Consider the following 24,535-nt stretch of genomic DNA (forward strand, 5'->3'; position numbering starts at 1 on the left):
GAAGAACTGCTTGAGACAAGTTTGAATGTTGCAGTTGGCCACCTTGATGAGCAATGAATGGCCTTGCAGCTTCAAAGCCTGGCTGCTTCCTGCCTTGGGGAATCCTTTCTTGAGAGGCGTTAGCTGGCGCTGACATCCAGGCAATGTATTTATATATCAAGTATGGGCAAACTTGGTCCCTCTAGGTGTTTTGGACTTTTCCCACAATCCCTAACAGCTTAAGCAGCTGAGGGGGGAAAGGAAAGGGTCCGAGGCTGTTAGGAATTGTGGGAGTTGAAGTCCAAAACACCTGGAGGGCATGCCTGCTCTACAGTGTTGAAATAATTGCCCATGCCTGTTATTTATACTAGTATTACACAGCATTCTTAGGCAGATTTGGGGTTTGTTTACAAACCTTGTCATTCCGAACGAACCCAGTGTGAAGCTTTTCCTCTCCTTCTGTAGTTTTGTACCACAAATACATGTTCGAGGGTTAAAATAACTTTATTTCCAAAGGGACAGAAGTGAGTGAACAGTGAAAAAGGAAGCAGGAAATATCAGTGCCTGGCTGCCGGGAAGTCTGTCTCCATCTTTTTATTTTTGCTCTCTCTCCACTTAATAGATCATCCCTTTGTTTTCATCACGGGGCTTCTTGATCTTGTCAAAGTTCTTCAACACGCTGTCATAGACGACGGCCTAAGAAGTGCAAAAGAAAAACATGGGTTCGTTTGTGGGATTAACAGAACTCAAAACTACTGGACAAATGGACACCAAATTTGGACATAAGACACGTAGCAACCCAATGTATGTCCTTCACTCAAAAAAATTGATTTTGTCATTTGGGAGTTGTAGTTGCTGGGATTCATAGTTCACCTACAATCAAAGAGCATTCTGAACCCAACCAATGATGGAATTGAAGCAAACTTGGCACACAGTTCCCCCATGACCAACAGAAAATACTGGAAGGGTTTGGAGGGGAGTGTCCTTTGGTTTTGGAGTTGTAGTTCACCTACATCCAGAGATCACTGTGGATTCAAACAATGATGGATCTGGACCAAACCCTACATGAATACTCAATATGCCCAAATGTGAACACGGGTCGATTTTGGGGAAAATAGAATCTTGATATTTGGGAGTTGTAATTGCTGGGATTTATAGTTCACCTACAATCACAGAGCATTCTGAACCCCACTAATGATGGAATTGGGCCAAACCTCCCACACAGAACCCCCATGTGGGCCACAGCAACATTTGGCAGGGGACGGCTAGTTTAATAATAATAATAATAATAATAAACATGTGAAACTACTCTGGGACTTCCAAATTCAATCTGACTATTGATATTATTATTTAATAAATAAGTAAATAAATAAAAATAATAACATGTGGAACTACTATGGGACTTCCAAATTCAAAGTGACAATTATTATTATTATCATTTTTATTATTATTATTATTAATAATAATAATAATAATAATGTACACATGAAACTACTCTGGGACTTCCAAATTCAAACTGACAGAGTTTTGGAGCACAATACTCCTGATCTAGATCATTGATATTGCAATCCCAGGCGATAGCAGGATTGACGAGAAACAATTGGAAAAGCTGGCACGATATGAGGATTTAAAGATCGAACTGCAAAGACTCTGCCACAAGCCAGTCAAGGGGGTCCTAGTGGTGATCAGCACACTGGGTGCAGTGCCAAAAGACCTTGGCCTGCACTTAAACACAAATCAGCACTGACAACATTACCATCTGTCAGCTGCAAAAGGCCACCCTACTAGGATCTGCACGCATTATTCACCAATACATCACAGAGTCTTAGAAACTTGGGAGGTGTCCAATAAAACAGCAAGCATAGCAATCTTGTTTGCTGTGTATTAATTTTGTTGTGTATCAAATAATTAATAATAATAATAATAACAATAATATATTGTCGAAGGCTTTCATAGCTTGAATCACTGGGTTGCTATGAATTTTCCAGGCTGTCTGGCCATGTTCAAGAAGCATATTATTATTATTATTATTATTATTATTATTATTATTATGTTATCAAAGGCTTTCATGGCTGGAATCCCTGATTTGCTGTGAGTTCTCAAGGCTTGTTCCAGAATCATTCTCTCCTGACATTTCACCCACATCTATGGCAGGCATCCTCAGAGGTTGTGAGGTCTGTTGGAAAATAGGAAAATTGGGAAACTAGGCAAGTGGGGTTTATATCTTTGTGGATTGATGTCCAGGGTGGGAGAAAGAACTCTTGTCTGTTTGAGGTAGGTGTAAATATAGCATTTGGCTAACTTGATTAACATTTAATGGCCTAGCCGTTCTCCAGGCCTGGCTTCTTACTGCTTGGGGGAATCCTTTGTTAGGAGGTGATTAGTTGTCCCTGACTGTTTCTTGTCTGGAGTTCCCCTATTTTTGAATGTTGTTCCTTATTTACTGTTATGTTTTTAGAGTCCTGTAGCAGTCTTCACCCCATTAAAAAATACAATGCAATTTTTTGAATCAGTGCCCCCAATAACCCCAGGAACAGGTCTAAAAGCAAGACACCAAGATTTTTGTTTTGTTTGTCCTGTGCTCTTAATGCAAACCCCCCCACCCCACCCCCCATGCCTGCCCACCAACGCCGGTGCAACTCACATAAATATTTATAAGTTCGTTGATCATGAACCGAATCTCTGCATATTCTGCCTCGTCGATCTCATGCACGAGTTGGCGGTAGTCGCTCTGCAAGGCACAGAGAAGAATGAGAAACGTCATCCAGTCTTTGTGTAGCTTTTGTCACCTTTACCACTAATAGCGTGGGATGAAAGGGTCAAACTCACCACGTGCGGGCTCTTGGATGCTTTCGATACCGCATCCCCTCTTTCGGAGTAATACCTGCGGAGAGAAGGAGAAAATTGAGATCAAAATTACAGAACTTTCTGCCAAAGAGTACTTATTTCTTTTGTCAATTGAGTGTGACTCCTTGTCTGGCTTTGTATCATTGAATCCTAGAGTTGCAAGGGATCCCCAAAGACCATCCAGTCCAACCCCATTCGGACACACAAACAAAGACCTGGGTTGCTTTGATTTTTCGGGGCTGTCTGGCCACATTTCAGAAGCATATTATTATTATTATTATTATTATTACTATTAGGCTTTCATGGCTGGAATCCCTGAGTTGTGCGTTCTCTGGGCTGTCTGGCCACGTTCCAGAAGCATTCATATTATTATTATTATTATTATTATTATTATTATTATTATTATTATTATTATTATTATATCAAAGGCTTTCATGGCTGGAATCCCTGGGTTGTTGTGAGTTCTCTGGGATGTCTGGCCTTGTTCCAGAAGCATTCTCTCCTGATACTTCACCCACATTTATGGCCGGCATCTTCAGAGGTTGAGAGGTCTGTTGAAAACTAGGCAAGTGAAGTTTCTATATCTGTGGAATGTCCAGGGTGGGAGAAAGAACTCTTGTCTGTTGGAGGTAGGTGTGGATGTTGCAATCAGCCAGCTTGATTAGCATTGAATGGCCTTGCAGCTTCAAAGCCTAGCTGCTTTTTGCCTCTCAACAAAGGATTCCCCCAGGCTGGAAGCAGCCAGGCTCTGAAGCTGCAAGGCTATTCAGTGCGAATCAAGCTGGCTAATGGCAACATTCACACTTGCCTCCAACAGACAAGAGTTCTTCCTCCCACCCTGGACAGCCCACACTTGAGGCAAGTATGAATGTTGCCATTGGTCAGCTCGATTAGCATTTAATAGCCTTGCAGCTTCAAAGCCTGGCTGCTTTCTGACTCTCAACAAAGGATTCCCCCAGACAGGAAGCAGCCAGGCTTTGAAACTGCAAGGCTATTCAGTGCGAATCAAGCTGGCTAATGGCAACATTCACACTTGCCTCCAACAGACAAGAGTTCTTCCTCCCACTCTGGACAGTCCACACTTGAGGCAAGTATGAATGTTGCCATTGGTCAGCTCGATTAGCATTGAATGGCCTTGCAGCTTCAAAGCCTGGCTGCTTCCTGCCCTGGGGGAATCCATTGTTGAGAGGCAGAAAGTAGCCAGACTTGGAAGCTGCAAAGCTATTAAATGCTAATCAAGCTGGCCAATGGCAACCTTCACACGTGCCTCCAACAGACAAGACTTTTTTCTCCCACCCTGGACAGTCCACACTTGAGGTAAGTATGAATGCTGCCATTGGTCAGCTCGATTAGCATTGAATGGTCTTGCAGCTTCAAAACCTGGCTGCTTCCTGCCTGGGGGAATCCATTGTTGAGAGGAAGAAAGCAGCCAGACCTTGAAGCTGCAAGGCTATCCAGTGCTAATCAAGCTGGCCAATGGCGACTTTCACATTTGCCTCCAACAGACAAGAGTTCTTCCTCCCACCCTGGACATCAATCCACAGATATATAAACCCCTGCCGGCTGTTAGGAATTGTGGGAGTTGAAGTCCAAAACACCTGGAGGGGCAAATTTTTCCCATTCCTGCTTTACAATATGGAAGGAGTGCTGCTTGACACCCCTTTAACATATGCTATGTAGTTGTGGGATCTGTAGTTTAGTAAGGCACCAGCACTCTTTGGCAGAAAAAGCTGAAGATCTTGCAAAAACAACAGTTCCCATGATTCCATGCCAGTGAAAGGGGTGCCAAACTGCATTACTTCTACAGTGCAGATGCACTTACACCACATTACCCTGACACTTCTTTTTTGTTTGGCACTACGCCTTTAAAGCAAATTGAGGCATTTTCTAGATTTGGAAACTGGCCAATTCTAGGAATATATATAAAAAAGGAGAATATGATTTACGAGAGCTGGGTTTCCCACAAAAAGGAATTTATGGCCAGAAAACTGTGGCAAATTGACACGGAACGCTGGTCGAAAGGGAGGAAAAAAAACCCCAAAACTTGATGAGGTTGGCTGAAAAACTGGCAGGAAGCATCATTTAATTAAGTGTGAGCACAATAGACTCGGGAACATTACGAGCGACTCCCTCGGCCAATTTAAAATTGCTTGTCGCTTCGGGGGAAAAAGGATTGGAATTTATTTTTTATTTAACGAGACGCAGCAAGACGAAGGGCGGAAAGCGCAGAATCTAAAACTAGGGTTCGAATTCCTGCTCATGTTGATGCAATGTGCATTCGACACCTTAACTAGGATGGCGTGTATCATATTCCTACCTACTTTTCCAATTGAACACATTGGATCAAAGTGCACAGCACTGTTTATTATCTTACTCCTCCCATATATATGGCCCTTTCCAACAATGTGTCTCAGTTAACCTTTGCCTTCTCTGTTTTAGAAGTGCTTTCCCTCATATCTTGAAATAGAAAGGCCTGAAAGCTCCCCATTGAGTCTCCAGTGAATCCGCTTTGGGTTTCAGTCTGAACTTTAAAAGGAGGTAGCCAAAGTTCTCAACCTATTGGAATACATCACAGTTAACCTTTGCCTTCCTCGTTTTAGAAGTGCTTCCCCCAATATCTGGAAATAGCAATGCCATTTGGTCCAAGGTGAATCCGCTTTGGGTTTCAGTCCGAACTTTAAAAGGAAACATCCAAAGTACTGAACATATTGGAATACATCACAGTTAACCTTTGCATTCCCCATTTGAGAAGTGCTTTCTTACATATCTGGAAATAGCAAGGTCTGGAAGCTCCCCATTGGGTCTATAGTGAATCCACTTTGGGTTTTAGTCCGAACTTTAAAAGGAGGTCTCCAAAGTACTGAACCTTTTGGAATACATCTCAACTGACATTTGCCTTCCCCATTTGAGAAATGCTTTCCCCCATATCTTGAAATAGAAAGGTCTGGAAGTTCCCCGATGAGTCTACAGTGAATCCACTTTGGGTTTTAGTCCGAACTTTAAAAGACGGTCTCCAAAATACGGAACCTTTTAGAATACATCTCAGTTAACTTTTGCCTTCTCCGTTTTAGAAGTGCTTTCCCCCATATCTGGAAATAGCAAAGCCTGAAAGCTCCCCATTGGGCCCACAGTTAATCCGTTTTGGGTTTCTGTCCGAACTTTAAAAGGAAATATCCAAAGTACCGAACCTATTGAAGAGAGAGGCAAAGAAGCCCTGTCTCTCCATTCCTCTTTGCACTTGAACCTTGTAAAAAAACATTAAAGGAGTGGAGGATGAAGGTGCTCATTATGAAATCAACTTATGGGCACGGCTTACATGTAACGATCAAACAAAAGTTTGCGCTTTTTGGCTCAGTTGCAGCAGCAGAAAAGATGCCACACATGCAATAACCCAGAGAGGCTCCTGGAGTTTTCAGGGAGAGATTTGCTCATTTTTATATTTATTTGTCGTGAAAAATGAGTGGGTGTGAGAGAAAGATTGTGAAGAGGAGGAAGGAGGGAGGTTTCACTGAGAAGGAAGGAAAAGGAAGAAAGCAAGGAAGAGAAGAGAGGAAGAGAAGGAAGGAGTGAGGAAAGAGAGAAGGAAGGAAGGGAGGGGACAAGGAGAAAAATGGACGGATGGAGAGAGGGAAGGGAGAAAAAAAGGAGGAGGGAGAGGAGAAAGGTAGGTAAGAAGGAGAGAAAGGAAAAGGAAGGGAATGAGGAAAGGGCAGGAGAGAGAAAGAGAGGAAATGTAGAAAGAAAGGAAGCGGTGTGAGAAAGATTGAGAAGGAAGGCTGAAAGGAAGGAAGGGGAGGAAGAGTAGAAAGCAGGGAAGGAAGAGAAGAGAGGAAGAGAATGAGAGTGAGAAAGGAGAGAAGGAAGGAGAGAGGGAAAAAGAAAAGGGAATGAATGGAAAAAGAGAAGGAAGGAAATGGAGGGAGGAGAGAGAGAGAATGAAGAAAAAGAGAGGAGAAATGAAGGTAGGAAGGAGAGGGAGGAAAAGGGAGGAAAGGAAGGAGGAAAAGTGCAGGAGAGAGAAAGAGTGAGGACATGCAGAAAGGAAGGAAAGGCTGTGAGAATGATTGAGGATAGAGGGAAGAAGGAAGGAAGGTTGAAAGAAGGGGAGGAAGAGAAGAAAGAAGGAGGGCGGGAAGGAAGGAACAAAGGGGAGAGAAAGAAGAAAAGAAAGAGGGGCGGAGGGAAGGAAGGAGGGAGGGAAGGAAGAAAGAAAGAAAGAAAGAAAAAGAAAAGGGAGGGAGAAAGGAAAGGTAGAAAAGAGAGGGAAAAAGGGAGGAAGAGAAGAGGGATAAACAGGAGGGTAGGAGAAGAAGGAGGGAGGGAAAGATGAAGGAGACAGATGGAGAAGGGTGAGGAGAAAGGGATGAAAGGGAAAAGGAGGAAAGGAGAAAGGATGTGAAAGAGGGGAGGAAGGAAAACAAGCAAATATTCCACTCAAAGCTTGATATAGACTTCCTGGGCTTAAGAAAAAAATATTTGGAGGGTTGTATTTCCCAGAATCCCCTGGCCATGCAAGGCAGCAAGGAGTGATGCTGGGAATTGTGGGTCTCCCACAAGGAGTATTGTTCTGTGGCTCTGTTCCTGCTGGTGCAACCGGATGCAATGTCAGGGTGCCCCATCTCCCTCTGGCTTGGAGATCTAATCGGCGTGGCATGAACCGGTGCAACCTTCCCTGGATCTGGAGGCGGATCTGGAGGCAGGGTTGCAACCCGTGAACCACTCTGCATTCCACAGTGGGGCGAGATCTACCTGAAAGTGCTCTCCATTGTCTCTTTTTCCCTCCAAGAAAGGACGGAGCAGTTGCCTTGTTTGACACTCATTCATGGTTGCGTAGGGGTGGACTAGATGCCTCTGGGTGCCCCCTCCAACTCTTTGCTTCTTATTCTAATCCTGCCCTCTTCCTGGTGAAACTTCCTGACTCTTCCCTTCTCTTGGAAGAAATCCATGCATTTCTATTTTCGAACTAAAAAAATTAATCTTTTTGGGGACTACAACACTCCAAATCTACCCATATCCACCCCAAATCCACCAAAGCTGGCCATTTCCCCCCAGGTCTCACTCACTTGGCAATATGCGCTTGAAACGCTTCCAGTTTCGTTCGGGATGTGGTCAGCAGCTCATACACTTTTTCCTAGGAAAGGAGAAGCAAAAAGAGCGAGGATACAATGTGAAAAATAGGATGATTGTGAGACCTCACAACCTCTGAGGATGCCTGCCATAGATGCAGGCGAAATGTCAGGAGAGAATGCTTCTAGAACATGGCCATAGAGCCCGAAAAACCTACAATAACCCAATATTTGCATGAGTTTGGGTATCTATGGAAGTGGGCACTCACTTGAACGGCAACCCCAAAATTATTGCCATCTTCAATCCGGGGCACCAGGAGTTGGAGCCAGAGAGAAATCTGGAAACGAGGGAGAAAGAAAAATGAGATGATATACAATGTATATACAATATATTATATTATAAATATTATATGTATAAGTATATATTATATTATATTATATTATATTATATTATATTATATTATATTAGCCATCCCCTGCCATGCGTTGCTGTGGTTCACATGGGGGTTCTCTGTGGGAAGTTTGGGCCAATTCTATCCTTGGTGGGGTTCAGAATGCTCTGTGATTGTAGGTGAACTATAAATCCCAGCAACTACAACTCCCAAATGTCAAGATTTTATTTTCCCCAAACTCCACCAGTGTTCACATTTGGGCATATTGAGTATTCGTGTAGAGTTTGGTCCAGGTCCATCATTGTTTGAGTCCACAGTGCTCTCTGGATGTAGGTGAACTACAACTCCAAAACCAAAGTACACTGCCCACCAACCCTTCCAGTATTTTCTGTTGGTCATGGGACAACTGTCTGCCCAGTTTGGTTCAATTCCAACGTTGGTGGGGTTCAGAATGCTCTTTGATTGTAGGTGAACTATAAATCCCAGCAACTACAACTCTCAAATGTCAAGATTCTATTTTTCCCAAAGTCCACTAGTGTTTACATTTGGGCATATTGAGTATTTGTGTAGAGTTTGGTCCAGATCCATCATTATTTGAGTCCACAGTGCTCTCTGGATGTAGGCGAACTACAACTCCAAAACCAAAGTACACTGCCCACCAAACCCTTCCAGTATTTTCTGTTGGTCATGGAAGAACTGTGTGTCAAGTTTGGTACAATTCCATCGTTGGTGGGGTTCAGAATGCTCTTTGATTGTAGGTGAACTATAAATCCCAGCAACTACAACTCCCAAATGTCAAGATTCTATTTTCCCCAAAGTCCACCAGTGTTCACATTTGGGCATATTAAGTATCTGTGTAGAGTTTGGTCCAGATCCATCATTGTTTGAGTCCACAGTGTTCTCTGGATGTAGGTGAACTGCAACTCCCAAACTCAAGGTCCAAGCCCACCAAATCCTTCCAGTATTTTCTGTTGGGAGAACTGTGTGGTTCAATTCCATCGTTGGTGGGGTTCAGAATGTTCTTTGACTGTAGGTGAACTATAAATCCCAGCAACTACAGCTCCCAAATGACAAAATCAATGTTTTTTTTTTGAGTGAAGGACATACATTGTGTTGTTAGGTGTCTTGTGTCCAAATGTGGTGTCAATTCGTCCAGTGGGTTTTGAGTTCTGTTAATCCCACAAACAAACATTACATTTTTATTTACATAAATTATTATATTATATTATATTATATTATATTATATTATATTATATTATATTATTAGCAAAGCACAGGAGACAAGATTCTGGGCCCCGCTTTCCGCTACCAACTCACCACATTCAGCTTCTCCTTGGTTCCCTGGATTTCTGGCTTCACCAGGTTCAGCAAAGAGGTGATCTTCTCGTTGTGGCAAATGGGACCACAAGGTGGGGCTGAGAAGAGGAAAAAAAGAGTTGCAGAGAAGGCTAAAGCCCTTGTGAAACTACAACTCCCAGGATTCCATAATCTTGATCTATGACAATATGGTGCCAAACTGCAGTTAATGTGGTGCCAAACTGCATTAATTCTACAGTCTAGACCAGGCATGGGCAAACTTGGGCCCTCCAGGTGTTTTGGACTTCAACTCCCACAATTCCTAACAGCCGGTAGGCTGTTACGAATTGTGGGAGTTGGAGTCCAAAACACCTGGAGGACCCAAGTTTGCCCATGCTTGGTCTAGATGCAACCCAGGATGCCATAGCAGATTTGGAAGTGTCCTTGAAAGTGAATCAAGGAATTTTCCCAATGTTTACCTTTCTCTTCATCATCCGATTTCTTCTTGCTGCTTTTCTCTTCTTTGCCAGCATCCTTCTCGTCTTTCTGAACGAGAGGAACAGGGACACAAGATTCATTGGAAAGTCAGGGGGGGAAATCAATATACGATCATATCATCATTTGGGGTCCGAAAATGAATACCTTGACTCTGCTACAAGCATCAGTTCACCTAAGGTTGTTTTGTTTTACTAGCTTGGGCAAATGTGTTCACAGTGCTCTCTGGATGTAAGTGAACTACAACTCCCCCAAATCAAGATGTATTTCCCCCAAAGACCTCCAGTACCTTTTGCTGGTCATTAGGTTCTGTGTGACAAGTTTGGTTCAATTCCATCTTAGGTGGTGTTCTGAGTGCTCCTTGATTGCAGGTGAACTATAATTCCCAGTACCTACAATTCTAAGATGTCCAGGCCAATTCCCCTCAAAACCCACCAGTATTCAAATTTGGGTATATTGGATATGCAAGCCAAGTTTGGTCCAGATCCATCATTGTTTGGGTTCATAGTGCGCTCTAGATGTAGGTGAACTACAACTCCCCCAAATCAAGGTGGAGGTCTTTGGATTTCCCCCCAAAGACCTCCAGTTCTTTTTGCTGGTTTTGAGGGCTCTGTGTGACCAGTTTGGTCCAATTCCATCTTTGGTGGAGTTCCAAGTGCTCCTTGATTGCAGGTGAACTATAATTCCCAGTACCTACAACTCTAAAATGTCCAGGCCAATTCCCCTCAAAACGCACCAGTATTCAAATTTGGGCATATTAGATATGCAAGCTAAGTTTGGTCCAGATCCATCATTGTTTGGGTTCATAGTGCTCTCTAGATGTAGGTGGACTACAACTCCCACAAATCAAAATGGATTTTCCCCAAAGACCTCCAGTTCTTTTTGCTGGTTTTGAGGGCTCTGTGTGACAAGTTTGGTCCAATTCAATCTTTGGTGGAGTTCCAAGTGCTCCTTGATTGCAGGTGAACTATAATTCCCAGTACCTACAATTCTAAAATGTCTACGCCAATTCCCCTCAAAACCCACCAGTATTCAAATTTGGGCATATTAGATATGCAACCCAAGTTTGGCCCAGATCCATCATTGTTTGGGTTCATAGTGCGCTCTAGATGTGGGTGAACTACAACTCCTACAAATCCTTCCAAAGACCTCCACCACAATGCTATAGCTCCCTAAATCTACTCTGTCGTGTCAATAAAGGGAGGGCAAACTGTAGTATAGGAATAGGAAAAGTATCCAACTGGCGAAGCTTGCGAGACCTACCATACATGTCAAGAAAGACTATTTTAGTTCTCTCATACAGAGACATTGTGTGAGTTGATGCAACTGATCACACTGTACATACGCTCTTCTGAACTACGGAGAGGAAACTACCTGTTCTTTACTGTTCACCTGTAAAGAATCTGTTTCTTTCTTTGGCAAGGCAGTGTGTGGACTGATCAAACGTAAACTACACGTGGTTTATTTTACATTATGCCACATCATCCTCCTCCTGATCCTGCCTTTATCTGGACCAAGATGCAAAGGGATTCACAACACTAAAAAACACAACAGTATAGTTGCAAATCCATAACACACAAATATTAAAATAGAACTAAACTAACCAGGGAGCCCCCGGTGGCGCAGTGAGTTAAAACGCTGAGCTACTGAACTTGCTGACCAAAAGGTCGCAGGTTCGAATACAGGGAGCGGCATGAGCTCCCGCTATTAGCTCCAACTTCTGCCAACCTAGCAGTTTGAAAACATGTAAATGTGAGTAGATCAATAGGTACTGCTCCGGTGGGAAGGTAATGGCACTCCATGCAGTCATGCAGGCCACATGACCTTGGAGGTGTCTATGGACAATGCCGGCTCTTCCGCTTAAACTTTTCCCTTTACTTTAAACTAACCAGACAATGAAAATCCCTTTAAGCACCCACAAAGTATGATGCCATTGCCCAACCAGAAAAAGAAATACGAAAATTGGCACAAGGAAGAAAAAGATTCATAGGATTGTTGTAGGTTTTTTCAGGCTATATAGCCATGTTCTGGAGGCATTCTCTCCTGACGTTTTGCTTGCATCTACATCCAGTTCACCATGGAAAAAGAAAATGAAGGAAGACTGCCTTTTCGAGATGTCTTAGTCATCCGTAAACCAGATCAACAATTGGGTCACACCGTCTACAGAAAACCCACACACACAGATAGATATCTACATCAAAACTCCAACCATCACCCAAGCCAAAAAAGAAGCAGCATTAAAGCCTTGGCAGACCGTGCAAAAAGAATCTGCGAAGCCCACCTCTTCCAAGACGAACTGAACCACCTCAACTGGGCTCTCCAGGCCAATGGAGACTCCACCTCAGACATCAGAAGTGCTGCAAGACCAAGAACAAGCCACGAGAGTAAAGATGAAGATCCACCCAGAGGAAAAGTGTTCCTGCCATACATCAAGGGAACCACTGACCGCATAGGGAAGCTGATGAGGAAACACAACATACAAACTATCTACAGACCCACCAAGAAAATCCAACAAATGCTACGTTCAGCAAAGGACAAGAGGGATCCTCTCACTTCTGCAGGAGTCTACCGTGTACCATGCAGCTGTGGACAAGTCTACAGAGGGACCACCAAATGCAGCAGCATTGCCCAGACACGCATCAAGGAACATGAAAGGCACTGCAGACTACTCCAACCAGAGAAATGAGCCATAGCAGAGCACCTGATGAACCAACCTGGACACAGCATATTATTTGAGAACACAGAAATGCTGGACCACACCAACAACCACCATGTCAGACTACACAGAGAAGTCATTGAAATCCATAAGCATGTGGACAATTTCAACAGAAAGGAGGAAACCATGAAAATGAACAAAATCTGGCTGCCAGTATTAAAAAACTCTAAAATTACAACAGCAAAACAACAGAGAGGAAACAAATAAGGACATCTAATCACCTCTCAACAAAAGATTGCCCCAGTCACTGCCAGGCCATCAAATGCTAATCAAGGTGGTCAGTTGAAACATTCACACCTAGCTCCAGCAGACAAGAGTCCTTTGTCCCACCCTGGTCATTCCACTGATATATAAACCCTTTTTCCTAGTTCCAACAGACCTCACTACCTCTGAGGATGCTTGCCATAGATGCAGGCAAAACGTCAGGAGAGAATGCCTCTAGAACATGGCCATATAGCCTGAAAAAAACCTACAACAACCCAGTGATTCCGGCCATGAAAGCCTTCGACAATAAAAAGATTGATAATTTGCAAAAATCAAGGCATCCTGCAAACGGTTCGAAAGGAAACAACACCAGGAAAATTACCGACCCAAAAGAAAAAAAAGTTTAAAATAGATCCTATATATCTATATGATCCCATGCATAGAGTAGGACCTTCTCCCACACAGCAGACCAGAGGGAAGGGAGGAGGAAAAGCAAAATAATTACAGCGTAGGAAGATCTCTGGGGCAATTATGGGGTTCCTGTCCCAGATCGAGAACAGGCGAAGAGGGAAGGGAACAACACCTTGGAAAGTCGTATTTAAGACTAAAAGGAGATAAAGAGCAGCTCCACCCTATAGTTCAGAAGCGAAGGTGCAAATTAAATTGAGAAACGAATGAGAGTGAGATCTCAAGCTTTGCAAAACATCCGGGAAAACAGGGATGCAACCACACTGTAGAACAGGTATTTGCAAACTTCGGCCCTCTGAGTGTTTTGGACTTCGACTCCCACAACTCCTAACAGCCTCAGGCCTCTTCCTTTAAACACCACACAGATGGGTTAAAATAGCAAGCAGCTTATTGAGGGTAATACAAGCCAAAGCAATAAAAAACAATCCACATTAAAAGGTAGTCCGATAGATTAGGAAAAAATAGGAACAATTAGTCCAAAGAGAAATAGTCCAAAAATCTCCATGAAGGTAGATACTTGATTCCAAAGGCAAATACCAGCAAAGACACTTAATCAAACAAAGAGAAGAGTCCAAGAACTTGGTATGAAGAACTTAACGTGGATCCAACATTGCTTCGTCTGAAGCTAGATTCCGTACTTGATACTTATATCCCTGCCCTATTTCCCGAACAGCTAGGAAAGGATTTTTTTCTCAATTTTGGTTTAACTTCTAATTTCTGCTGCAATCTGGCTATGCGCCGTAATTGCTGTCCTGTTTGTCTTTGCTGGCTAAAAACACTTCTCCTGTTCAAGGCTTCACTGCTACTCCATTAAAATCTCCACCTGGAGACAACTGACCAGGAAACTGCAGCACAGAACCAAGCTCAAGACCTAGAGCAGTGGTTCTCAACCTGTGGGTCCCCAGGTGTTTTGGCCTACAACTCCCAGAAATCCAGCTGTTAGGATTTCTGGGAGTTGAAGGCCAAACATCTGGTGAGCCACAGGTTGAGAACCACTAACCTAGAGAATCCTTTTGCAGCAATACAGGCCTCTGTGACTCATCATCTAAACTGCATTCAGGTCCCACATCCCCAAAACCAGGCTGTTGCACTCCAGGCCAGGAAAGCCCTCTGACTTTAAACACCACACAGCTGAGTAAAAATGCAAGCAGTTTATTGAAGATAATTAAAAAGTAGTAACAGTAAAAAAAACACTCCATAAAAATAGTTAAAGCCAATTAGGTAGAAGGATAAACAGAAACAAATAGCCCAGGAAATTAGTCCATCAGAGTTCATGAAAAACAAAGACAGAAACTTCCAAGGTAAAACTCCAAAACCTGAATCAGGAAATCAAACAAGGCACTTAACACATGAATCTATCTAAGGAAAGGCTTCCGAGGACCAGGAAAGATGTCTTGACTCAATCCCAACATTGCTTCATCTGACTATAGATTCTGTCCTTGGCACTTTTATCACCTAATCTACTCGATGTCCCAAGCGACCAGGAACGGATTTCGTTGACTCTGTTATCAATCTCTCTCTCAGTCTGGCAGAATGCCTGAGAGATTGGTTTGTTTGCCTATGCTGACTGAAAATATACCTTCTATCTACTGGCTCATTGATTTCTGCAGTTTCAGGGTTCATCCCAGCATTCCCCAAACTCACTTCTTGCTTTTTGCGCCGTTCTTCGTCCTTCTTCGGGTCCGGCACTGGAATGTCTAGTTCGACACGGAGTGAAATGAGATCCAAAACATTCAGGGCAGTGATCTAGGGAATAGAGAGGACATTGCATTAACTCCTAACCTTTAGTCTATTTTAACCTTGGCATGCAAGGACTCTCAGCACTCTTACATTAAAATTCACTGTCCAAAAACAACAGGCAGTGACCTGCTACTTAAAGCAGAGTTGCACAGAAGAATCGTGCTGGGCCCATAACCCTTGTCGGGCAGTTAGCGAGCCAAAGTGCTGCTAATCATCCAATTAATAACAAATATAGATGAAATAATATATAAATAAATAAATATAGGTTTAAACCGCACAGCTTGCATTAGATCCTGCCTTTCTAAACTCATCTACACTGCAAAATGAATGTAGTTTGATACCACTTTAACTGCCTTAGTTCCATGCTATGGAAGTTAATAATAATAGTAAATGGAAATTAATAATAATAATAATAATAATAACAACACTTTATTTATATTGCGCCCTTCTCCGAAGGGGACTCAGGTTACTATGGGAATTGTAGTTTGGTGGGGCTCCTGCACCATTGGGTAGAGAAGGCCTTGGGAAATTACAACTCCCAGTATGCACAGCACTGAGCCCATGGCAATTAAAGTGGTATCAAAGTGCAGTCATTCTACGGTGTAGATGCGCCCAAAGCCTAATAATAAATTGCTCCTTGGTTTTGCAGCTGAAATAATGTCAACTTAAACCACTCCCAAAATAGGATTACCTTCAGGAGTTCGCTGAGTTCCACAATTTTTTCCGGGAAACGAGTCGAGACCAGTTCTTCAGCCTTTTGGAAATAATTCGGTGCCAAAAACAAGGCAGAGGAAAGAAACATTAGAAGGCAAAACACCACGAAACAAAAGGCGCATTTCCACAGCTGTCGTGTAACCAAATACCCAAACTAACCAACACACTATTTATTTGTGGAGCTAATATTTTGGCAACGTTTCGCTTTTGCAAGAAGGAAAAAGCAATTTATTTTGCAAGCTAACCATCCAAAAGTGAAAGTTTGTCATCATCAGCCCTGAAAAAAACCTAAAAATATAGATTGTTGTGTTTCAAATAATAATAATAATAATAATAATAATAATAATAATAATGTGCTTTTGTGTCAATAATAATAACAATAATAATAATAACACGATACGAGGATTTAAAGATCGAACTGCAAAGACTCTGGCACAAGCCAGTCAAGGTGGTCCCAGTGGTGATCGGCACACTGGGTGCAGTGCCTAAAGACCTTGGCCTGCACTTAAACACAATCGGCGCTGACAAAATTACCATCTGTCAGCTGCAAAAGGTCACTTTACTGGGATCTGCACGCATTATTCGCTGATACATCACACAGTCCTAGACACTTGGGAAGGGTCCAATGTGTGATCCAACACAACAGTCAGCAGAGTGGTCTTGTCTGCTGTGGACTCATCTTGTTGTGTAATAATAATAATAATAACAATAACAATAACAAGACCTCACTACCTCTGAGTATGCTTGCCATAGATGCAGGCGAAAAGTCAGGAGAGAATGCCTCTAGAACATGGCCATATAGGCCAAAAAACCCTACAACAACCCAACAATAACAATAACAATAACATATCTGTATATATAAAACACACAACCTGTATATGCTTGTGTGCTCACAAAACTCAAAAAGTAGTGGCTGGTTGGCTTGACATTTTGACATAACCTTGCATTCCAAACCTCCTTGATCCACTTTACATCTTGCTGCGGTTTGGGGGAGGATGGACCATGGATGATGAGATTTGTAGTACTTTCACCTAAATTGCCTTCTGCTGACTACTGTGACCTTGATGAATGAGAGACCTGGACCAAACTTGGCAAACAGACCCCCCCCCCATGACCCACTTTACGTCCTGGATTGTGGGAGCATGGGCCAAGGATGATGGGATTTGGAGTACCTCCACCCGATTGGGCTCCCACAGATCACTGTGACTCACACCAATGGCAGATCAGGATCAAACTTGACACATAGAACCCTGTCCCCCAATTACTCACTTCATGTCCTGGTGCCAATAGGGGGTGGATGGACCATGGATGATGGGATTTGTAGTACCCTCATCTCAATTGCCTCCTGCTGACCACTGCGACCTCCACGAATGAGGGATCTGGACCTAACTTGGCAAACAGACCCCCCCCCCATGACCCACTTTACATCCTGGATTGCGGGAGTATGGACCACGGATGATGGGATTTGGAGTACCTCCACCTGATTGGGCTCCCACAAATCACTGTGACTCACACCAATGGCAGATCAGGAACAAACTTCACACACAGAACCCCTCTCCCCAATTACCCACTTCATGTCCTGGTGCCAATAAGGGGTGGATGAACCACGGATTATGGGATTTGTAGTGCCCTCACCTAAATTGCTTCCTGCTGACTACTGTGATCTCAACGAATGAGGGACCTGGACCAAACTTGGCACACAGACCCCTCCCATGACACACTTTACGTCCTGGATTGTGGGAGCATGGACCATGGATGATGGGATTTGGAGTACCTCCACCCGATTGGGCTCCCACAGCTCACTGTGACTCACAACAATGGCAGATCAGGACCAATCTTTACACACAGACCACCTCCTCCAATTACCTACTTCATGCCCTGGTGCCAATAGGGGGTGGATGGACCACAGATGATGGGATTTGTAGTACCCTCACCTCAATTGCCTCCTGCTGACTACTGTGACCTCGACGAATGAGGGACCTGAACCAAACTTGGCACACAGACCCCCCCCCCAATGACCCACTTTACATTCTGGATTGTGGGAGCATGGACCACGGATGATGGGATTTGGAGTAACTCCACCTAATTGGGCTCCCACAGATCACTGTGACTCACACCAATGGCAGATCAGGACCAAACTTGACACATAGACCCCACTCCCCCCATTACCCACTTCATATCCTGGTGCCAATAGGGGGAGGATGGAACACGGATGATGGGATTTGTAGTACCCTCACCTCAATTGCCTCCTGCTTACCACTGTGACCTCCACGAATGAGGGACTTGGACCAAACTTGGCACACAGACCCCTCCCATGACACACTTTACGTCCTGGATTGTGGGAGCATGGACCATGGATGATGGGATTTGGAGTACCTCCACCCGATTGGGCTCCCACAGCTCACTGTGACTCACAACAATGGCAGATCAGGACCAATCTTTACACACAGACCACCTCCTCCAATTACCTACTTCATGCCCTGGTGCCAATAGGGGGTGGATGGACCACAGATGATGGGATTTGTAGTACCCTCACCTCAATTGCCTCCTGCTGACTACTGTGACCTCGACGAATGAGGGACCTGGACCAAACTTGGCAAACAGACCCCCCATTACCCACTTTACGTCCTCGATTGCGGGACCACGGACCACAGATGATGGGATTTGGAGTACCTCTACCCAATTGGACTCCCACAAATCACTATGACTCACACCAATGGCAGATCAGGACCAAACTTGACACATAGACCCCACTCCCCCCATTACCCACTTCATATCCTGGTGCCAATAGGGGGAGGATGGACCACGGATGATGGGATTTGCAGTACTTTGGCCAAAGTTTTGCAATGACACACAATTAGGAGTTTAAAAATTGATGAGCAATCTAAAGAACAATTCTGAACGGACCTCATGAAGGTGAAGACGTACCACTTCCAGGAATACCACTCATTATGACCGTACGCAACGATTTTTTAATTTACTTTCACATTCATTTCATATCAGACTGAGCCACAGCAAAGCATGGCCGCGTTTAGCTAGGAGATAACGTAACATCATCGCCATCTATTTCTGTCTCTTGATCAAGACACAAAGCAATTCACAACATTAATAAGAAGCAATGCAATTTAAAATCCACAATATACATATATTGCAATGGAACAAAACATACAAGTCAATTAAATAATATTATAATAATAATCATATTTATTATTATTGTGGGAGGACGACAACAACAAAAACAATAATTTCTCTCTCTTGATCAAGATCCAAATGAGGATAAACCAGTCTGGAACTTGCTACCTTTGGTATTTTTGAATGCAAAGGCATACAATGGCTGTCTATGGGAAATGCACTCTGCCCATGTTCAGAAGTTATGTTTTCAATGGCAATGACCAATAGAATCCCCAATTTGTTTTCCATTTCCGAGGACTAATAAAGTCAAAGTATTGGAAAGGTAAGCAAGGTAAAAAGGATTCCCCCTTTGAGGAAAGGTAACCCACTCTCACCTGAGCACAGAGTTTCTCCTTGAAGGACTTCACCTGTAGAAGGAGAGAGAAATGTGAAACTATGTCAGACGTGGATGGAGGCCTGCCAGGGCTTTCGGGTTGGGATCACCTGATATTCCCGCACACCTGTCAACCCAAATTTTACATCTTAATTTAATTAAAAAGGTCCATACAGAGAGAAAAACCTGTTGGATTTCTACCTGGCTTACAAGGGGTGCTAGAGCCTTCTCTTTTCTTAACCACACACCTACAGCAAGACATTCAACAGGTAAAGTAAGTCCTACAGAAAGATACCCAACTCATAGAGCTTCCCAGACCCACAATGGAGTATCAGTACAATACCTATTGGATTTCTGCCTGCTTTACTTAGGAGGATTGCTAGAACCCTCTTTTTTATCCACACTTTTCCAACAGGTAGATATCCAACTGGTGAAGCTTCCCAGAACCACAATGTAATATCAATACAGAGGGAAAATATAGCAAGATATCCAGCTGGTAAAGCTTCCCAGGTTCACAATGTAATATCAATACAGAGGGGAAACTATAGCAAGATATTCAACTGGTAAAGCTTCCCAGAACCACAATGTATTATCAATACAGAGGGAAAACTATAGCAAGATATCCAACTGGTAAAGCTTCCCAGGTCCAAATATAATATGGATACAGAGGGGAAACTATAGCAAGATATCCAACTGGTAAAGCTCTCCAGGTTCACAATGTAATAGCAATACAGAGGGGAAACTATAGCAAGATATCCAACTGGTAAAGTTTCCCGGGTTCACAATATAATATCAATACAGAGGGGAAACTATAGCAAGATATCCAACTGGTAAAGCTCTCCAGGTTCACAATGTAATATCAATACAGAGGGGAAACTATAGCAAGATATCCAACTGGTAAAGCTTCCCAGGTTCACAATGTAATATCAATACAGAGGGGAAACTATAGCAAATATATCCAACTGGTAAAGCTTCCCAGATTCACAATGTAATATCAATACAGAGGGGAAACTATAGCAAGATATCCAACTGGCAAAGCTTCCCAGGTTCACAATGTAATATCAATACAGAGGAGAACCTATAGAAAGATATCCAACTATGTCATGTAAATAAAGGAAGAGCAACCTGTAGTATAGGACTAGGAAAGGTATCCAACTGGTAAAGCTTCCTAGACCCACTTGTTGGCACAGAATCTGTTGGATGCCTGCCTGCCACCACAATGCTATAGCTTCCTAAATCTACTATGTCATGTCAATAAAGGAGGGCATCCTGTAGTATAGGAAAGGTATCTAACTGGTAAGGTTTCCTAGACCTACCATACATACCTGTTGGATGCCTGCCTGCCCTCACAATGCTATAGCTTCCTAAATCTACTATATGTAAATAAAGGCAGGGGAACCTGTAGTATAGGAATAGGAAAGGTATCCAACTGGTAAAGCTTCCTAGATCCACCTGTTGGTACAGAACCTGTTGGATGCGTGCCTTCCACCACAGTGCTATAGCTTCCTAAATCTACTATGCCATGTCACTAAAGAGAGGGAAACCTGTAGTATAGGAATAAGAAAAGTATCCAACTGGTAAAGCTTCCTAGACCCACCATACATGACCTGTTGGATGCCTGCCTGCTACCACAATGCTATAGCTTCCTAAATCTACTATGTCATGTAAATAAAGGTAGGGGAACCTGTAGTATTGGAATAGGAAAGGTATCCAACTGGTAAAGCTTCCTAGACATACAATACAGAACCTGTTGCATAGATCCACCTGTTGGTACAGAACCTGTTGGATGCCTGCCTTCCACCACAGTGGTATAGCTTCCTAAATCTACCGTGTCATGTCAATAAAGGGAGTGCAACTTGTAGTATAGGAATAAGAAAAGTATCCAACTGGTAAATCTTCCTAGACCTACCATACATACCTGTTGGATGCCCGCCTGCCACCACAGTGCTATAGCTTCCTAAATCTACTATGCCATGTCAATAAAGGGAGGGCAACCTGTAATATAGGAATAGGAAAGGTATCCAACTGGTAAGGTTTCCTAGACCCACCTATTGGCACAGAACCTGTTGGATGCCTGCCTGCCACCACAATGCGATAGCTTCTTAAATCGACTATGTCATGTCAATATAGGGAGGGCAACTTGTAGTATGAGAATAAGACAAGTATCCAACTGGTAAAGCTTCCTAGACCTATCATACATGACCTGTTGGATGCCTGCTTTCCACCACACTGCTATAGCTTCCTAAATCTACTATGTCATGTCAATAAAAGGAGGGCAACCTGTAGTATAGGAATAAGAAAAGTATCCAACTGGTAAAGCTTCCTAGACCTACCATACATAACCTGTTGGATGCCTGCCTGCCACCACAATGCTATAACTTCCTAAACCTACTATGTCGGGTCAATAAAGGGAGAGCAACCTGTAGTATAGGAATAGGAAAGGTATCCAACTAGTAAAGCTTCCTAGACTTATCATACATTACCTGTTGGATACCTGCCTGCCACCACAATGTTATAGCTTCCTAAATCTACTATGTCATGTCAATAAAGGGAGGGCAACCTGTAGTATAGGAATAAGAAAAGTATCCAACTGGTAAAGCTTCCTAGACCTACCATACATACCTGTTGGATGCCTACCTGCCACCACAATGCTATAGCTTCCTAAATCTACAATTTCAACAAAGAGAGGGCAACCTGTAGTATAGGAATTGGAAAGGTATCTAACTGGTAAAGCTTCCTAGACCTACTATACATACCTGTTGGATGCCTGCCTGCTACCACGACGTTATAGCTTCCTAAATATATTCCTATTCTACCGGTTGCCCTCTTTATCATGTCAATAAAGAGAGGGCAACCTGTAGTGTAGGAATAGGAAAGGTATCCAACTGGTAAAGCTTCCTAGACTTATCATACATTACCTGTTGGATACCTGCCTGCCACCACAATGCTATAGCTTCCTAAATCTACTATGTCATGTCAATAAAGGGAGGGCAACCTGTAGTATAGGAATAGGAAAGGTATCCAACCGGTAAAGCTTCCTAGACCCACCATAGAGTGACCAAAACATGACCTGTTGGATGCCTGCCTGTTAATCAATGGCTTCCAAGGGGTGCTAATGTTCTTCCAGACCCCCCTAAAAGGTAGTTTTGGAGAGGAAAAGGAGCCCCTCTTTACCTGGGCCTCGCATTCGGGGGGCACCTCCAAGGTCGCCATGCTGGGCTGCTGTGCACCTGTCCAGGTGTGAGTGGAGGCTCAGGTGTGTGGGTCCAGGTGTGGGGCTGGCAAGACCGGCCGGGCGAACCCCAAAACCCGTGGGGCGAGTCTTCAAAGGCTGGAAGAGGAGGAGGAGGAGGAGGGAGGCCAGCAAGTCAGGCACGAAAAGTGAAAATGAAAGGAAAAGGGGAGGAGAGAAGGAGAGAGAGAGGAAGAGAGGAAAGGGGAACTTTGAAAGAAAAGGGACTTCCCACTTTGCAAAGGATTACAAAAAAAGCAAAGTGGGAGGACCTTCAACGTCACTCTTCCATCAGGCTGTCGTTCAACCGGTTGAGCTGCAAACAACATCAGAGTATTGCTTTCAGAGGAAAGAGCTTTCCCTGTTGGATTTGCCAGCTGACACCCCCCAACAAAGGATTCCCCCAGGCAGCGGCCAGCCAGGCATTGAAGCTGCAAGGCCATTCAATGCTCAGCAAGGTACACATTTGCCAGCTAACACCTCCCAACAAAGGATTCTCCCAGGCAGCAGACAGTCAGGCATTGAAGCTCCAAGGTCATTCAATGCTCAGCAAGGTGGCCATTTGCCAGCTGACACCCCCCAACAAAGGATTCCCCAGGCAGCAACCAGCCAGGCATTGAAGCTGCAAGGCCATTAAATGCCCAACAAGGTGGCTATTTGCCAGCTAACACCTCCCAACAAAGGATTCCCCCAGGCAGCAGGCAGCCAGGCATTGAAGCTGCAAGGCCATTAAATGCCCAACAAGGTGGCTATTTGCCAGCTATCACCTCCCAACAAAGGATTCCCCCAGGCAGCAGACAGTTAGACATTGAAGCTGCAAGGCCATTCAATGCGCAGCAAGGTGGCCATTTGCCAGCTAACACCTCCCAACAAAGGATTCCCCCAGGCAGCAACCAGCCAGGCATTGAAGCTGCAAGGCCATTAAATGCCCAACAAGGTGGCTATTTGCCAGCTAACACCTCCCAACAAAGGATTCTCCCAGGCAGCAGACAGTCAGGCATTGAAGCTCCAAGGCCATTCAATGCTCAGCAAGGTGGTCAGTTGCCAGCTAACACCTCCCAACAAAGGATTCCCCCAGGCAGCAACCAGCCAGGGATTGAGGCTGCAAGGCCATTCAATGCTCAGCAAGGTGGTCAGTTGCCAGCTAGCACCTCCCAACAAAGGATTCTCCCAGGCAGCAGACAGTCAGGCATTGAAGCTCCAAGGTCATTCAATGCTCAGCAAGGTGGCCATTTGCCAGCTAACATCTCCCAACAAAGGATTCTCCCAGGCAGCAGGCAGCCAGCCATTGAAGCTGCAAGCTCATTCAATGCTCAGCAAGGTGGCCATTTGCCAGCTAACACCTCCCAACAAAGGATTCCCCCAGGCAGCAACCAGCCAGACATTGAAGCTACAAGGCCATTCAATGCTCAGCAAGGTGGCCATTTGCCAGTTCACACCTCCCAACAAAGGATTCTCCCAGGCAGCAACCAGCCAGGCATTGAAGCTGCAAGGCCATTCAATGCTCAGCAAGGTCGCCATTTGCCAGCTGATACCTCCCAACAAAGGATTCCCCCAGGCAGCAGGCAGCCAGGCATTGAATCTGCAGGGCCATTCAATGCTCAGCAAGGTGGCCATTTGCCAGCTAACACCTCCTAACAAAGGATTCCCCCAGGCAGCGGCCAGCCAGGCATTGAAGCTGCAAGGCCATTCAATGCTCAGCAAGGTACACATTTGCCAGCTAACACCTCCCAACAAAGGATTCTCCCAGGCAGCAGACAGTCAGGCATTGAAGCTCCAAGGCCATTCAATGCTCAGCAAGGTGGCCATTTGCCAGCTCACACCTCCCAACAAAGGATTCTCCCAGGCAGCAACCAGCCAGGCATTGAAGCTGCAAGGCCA

The 24,535-nt window shown here is 44.1% G+C and overlaps 1 protein-coding gene across 1 annotated transcript; it reads right to left on the bottom strand.

Annotated features, from left to right (window-relative positions):
- Positions 1–464: 464 nt before the first annotated feature.
- PSME1 (proteasome activator subunit 1) lies at positions 465–22,879 on the bottom strand. Its single transcript, XM_060779981.2, has 11 exons — positions 22,597–22,879; positions 19,424–19,456; positions 15,895–15,957; positions 15,108–15,209; positions 10,060–10,126; positions 9,602–9,699; positions 8,162–8,230; positions 7,890–7,957; positions 2,809–2,863; positions 2,624–2,710; positions 465–675 (listed from the first exon to the last, which is right to left on the bottom strand). Exons 1-11 carry the CDS (start codon positions 22,633–22,635, stop codon positions 595–597), a joined length of 762 nt encoding a protein of 253 aa, XP_060635964.2. The 5' UTR covers positions 22,636–22,879; the 3' UTR covers positions 465–594.
- Positions 22,880–24,535: the final 1,656 nt, after the last annotated feature.

Source organism: Anolis sagrei, chromosome 6 (genome assembly GCF_037176765.1).
Source record: "Anolis sagrei isolate rAnoSag1 chromosome 6, rAnoSag1.mat, whole genome shotgun sequence".
Taxonomy (NCBI): domain Eukaryota; kingdom Metazoa; phylum Chordata; class Lepidosauria; order Squamata; family Dactyloidae; genus Anolis; species Anolis sagrei.

Bases quoted from the DNA above. Each gene is read 5' to 3' on its own strand.
- PSME1 (XM_060779981.2), bottom strand. From the start codon at position 22,635: ATGGCGACCTTGGAGGTGCCCCCCGAATGCGAGGCCCAG. The intron at 15,210-15,894 runs GTAATCCTATTT...TCTATTCCCTAG, and splicing joins AACTCAGCGAACTCCTGAAG to ATCACTGCCCTGAATGTTTT. The intron at 2,864-7,889 runs GTGAGTGAGACC...TTCTCTCCGCAG, and splicing joins TTTCAAGCGCATATTGCCAA to GTATTACTCCGAAAGAGGGG.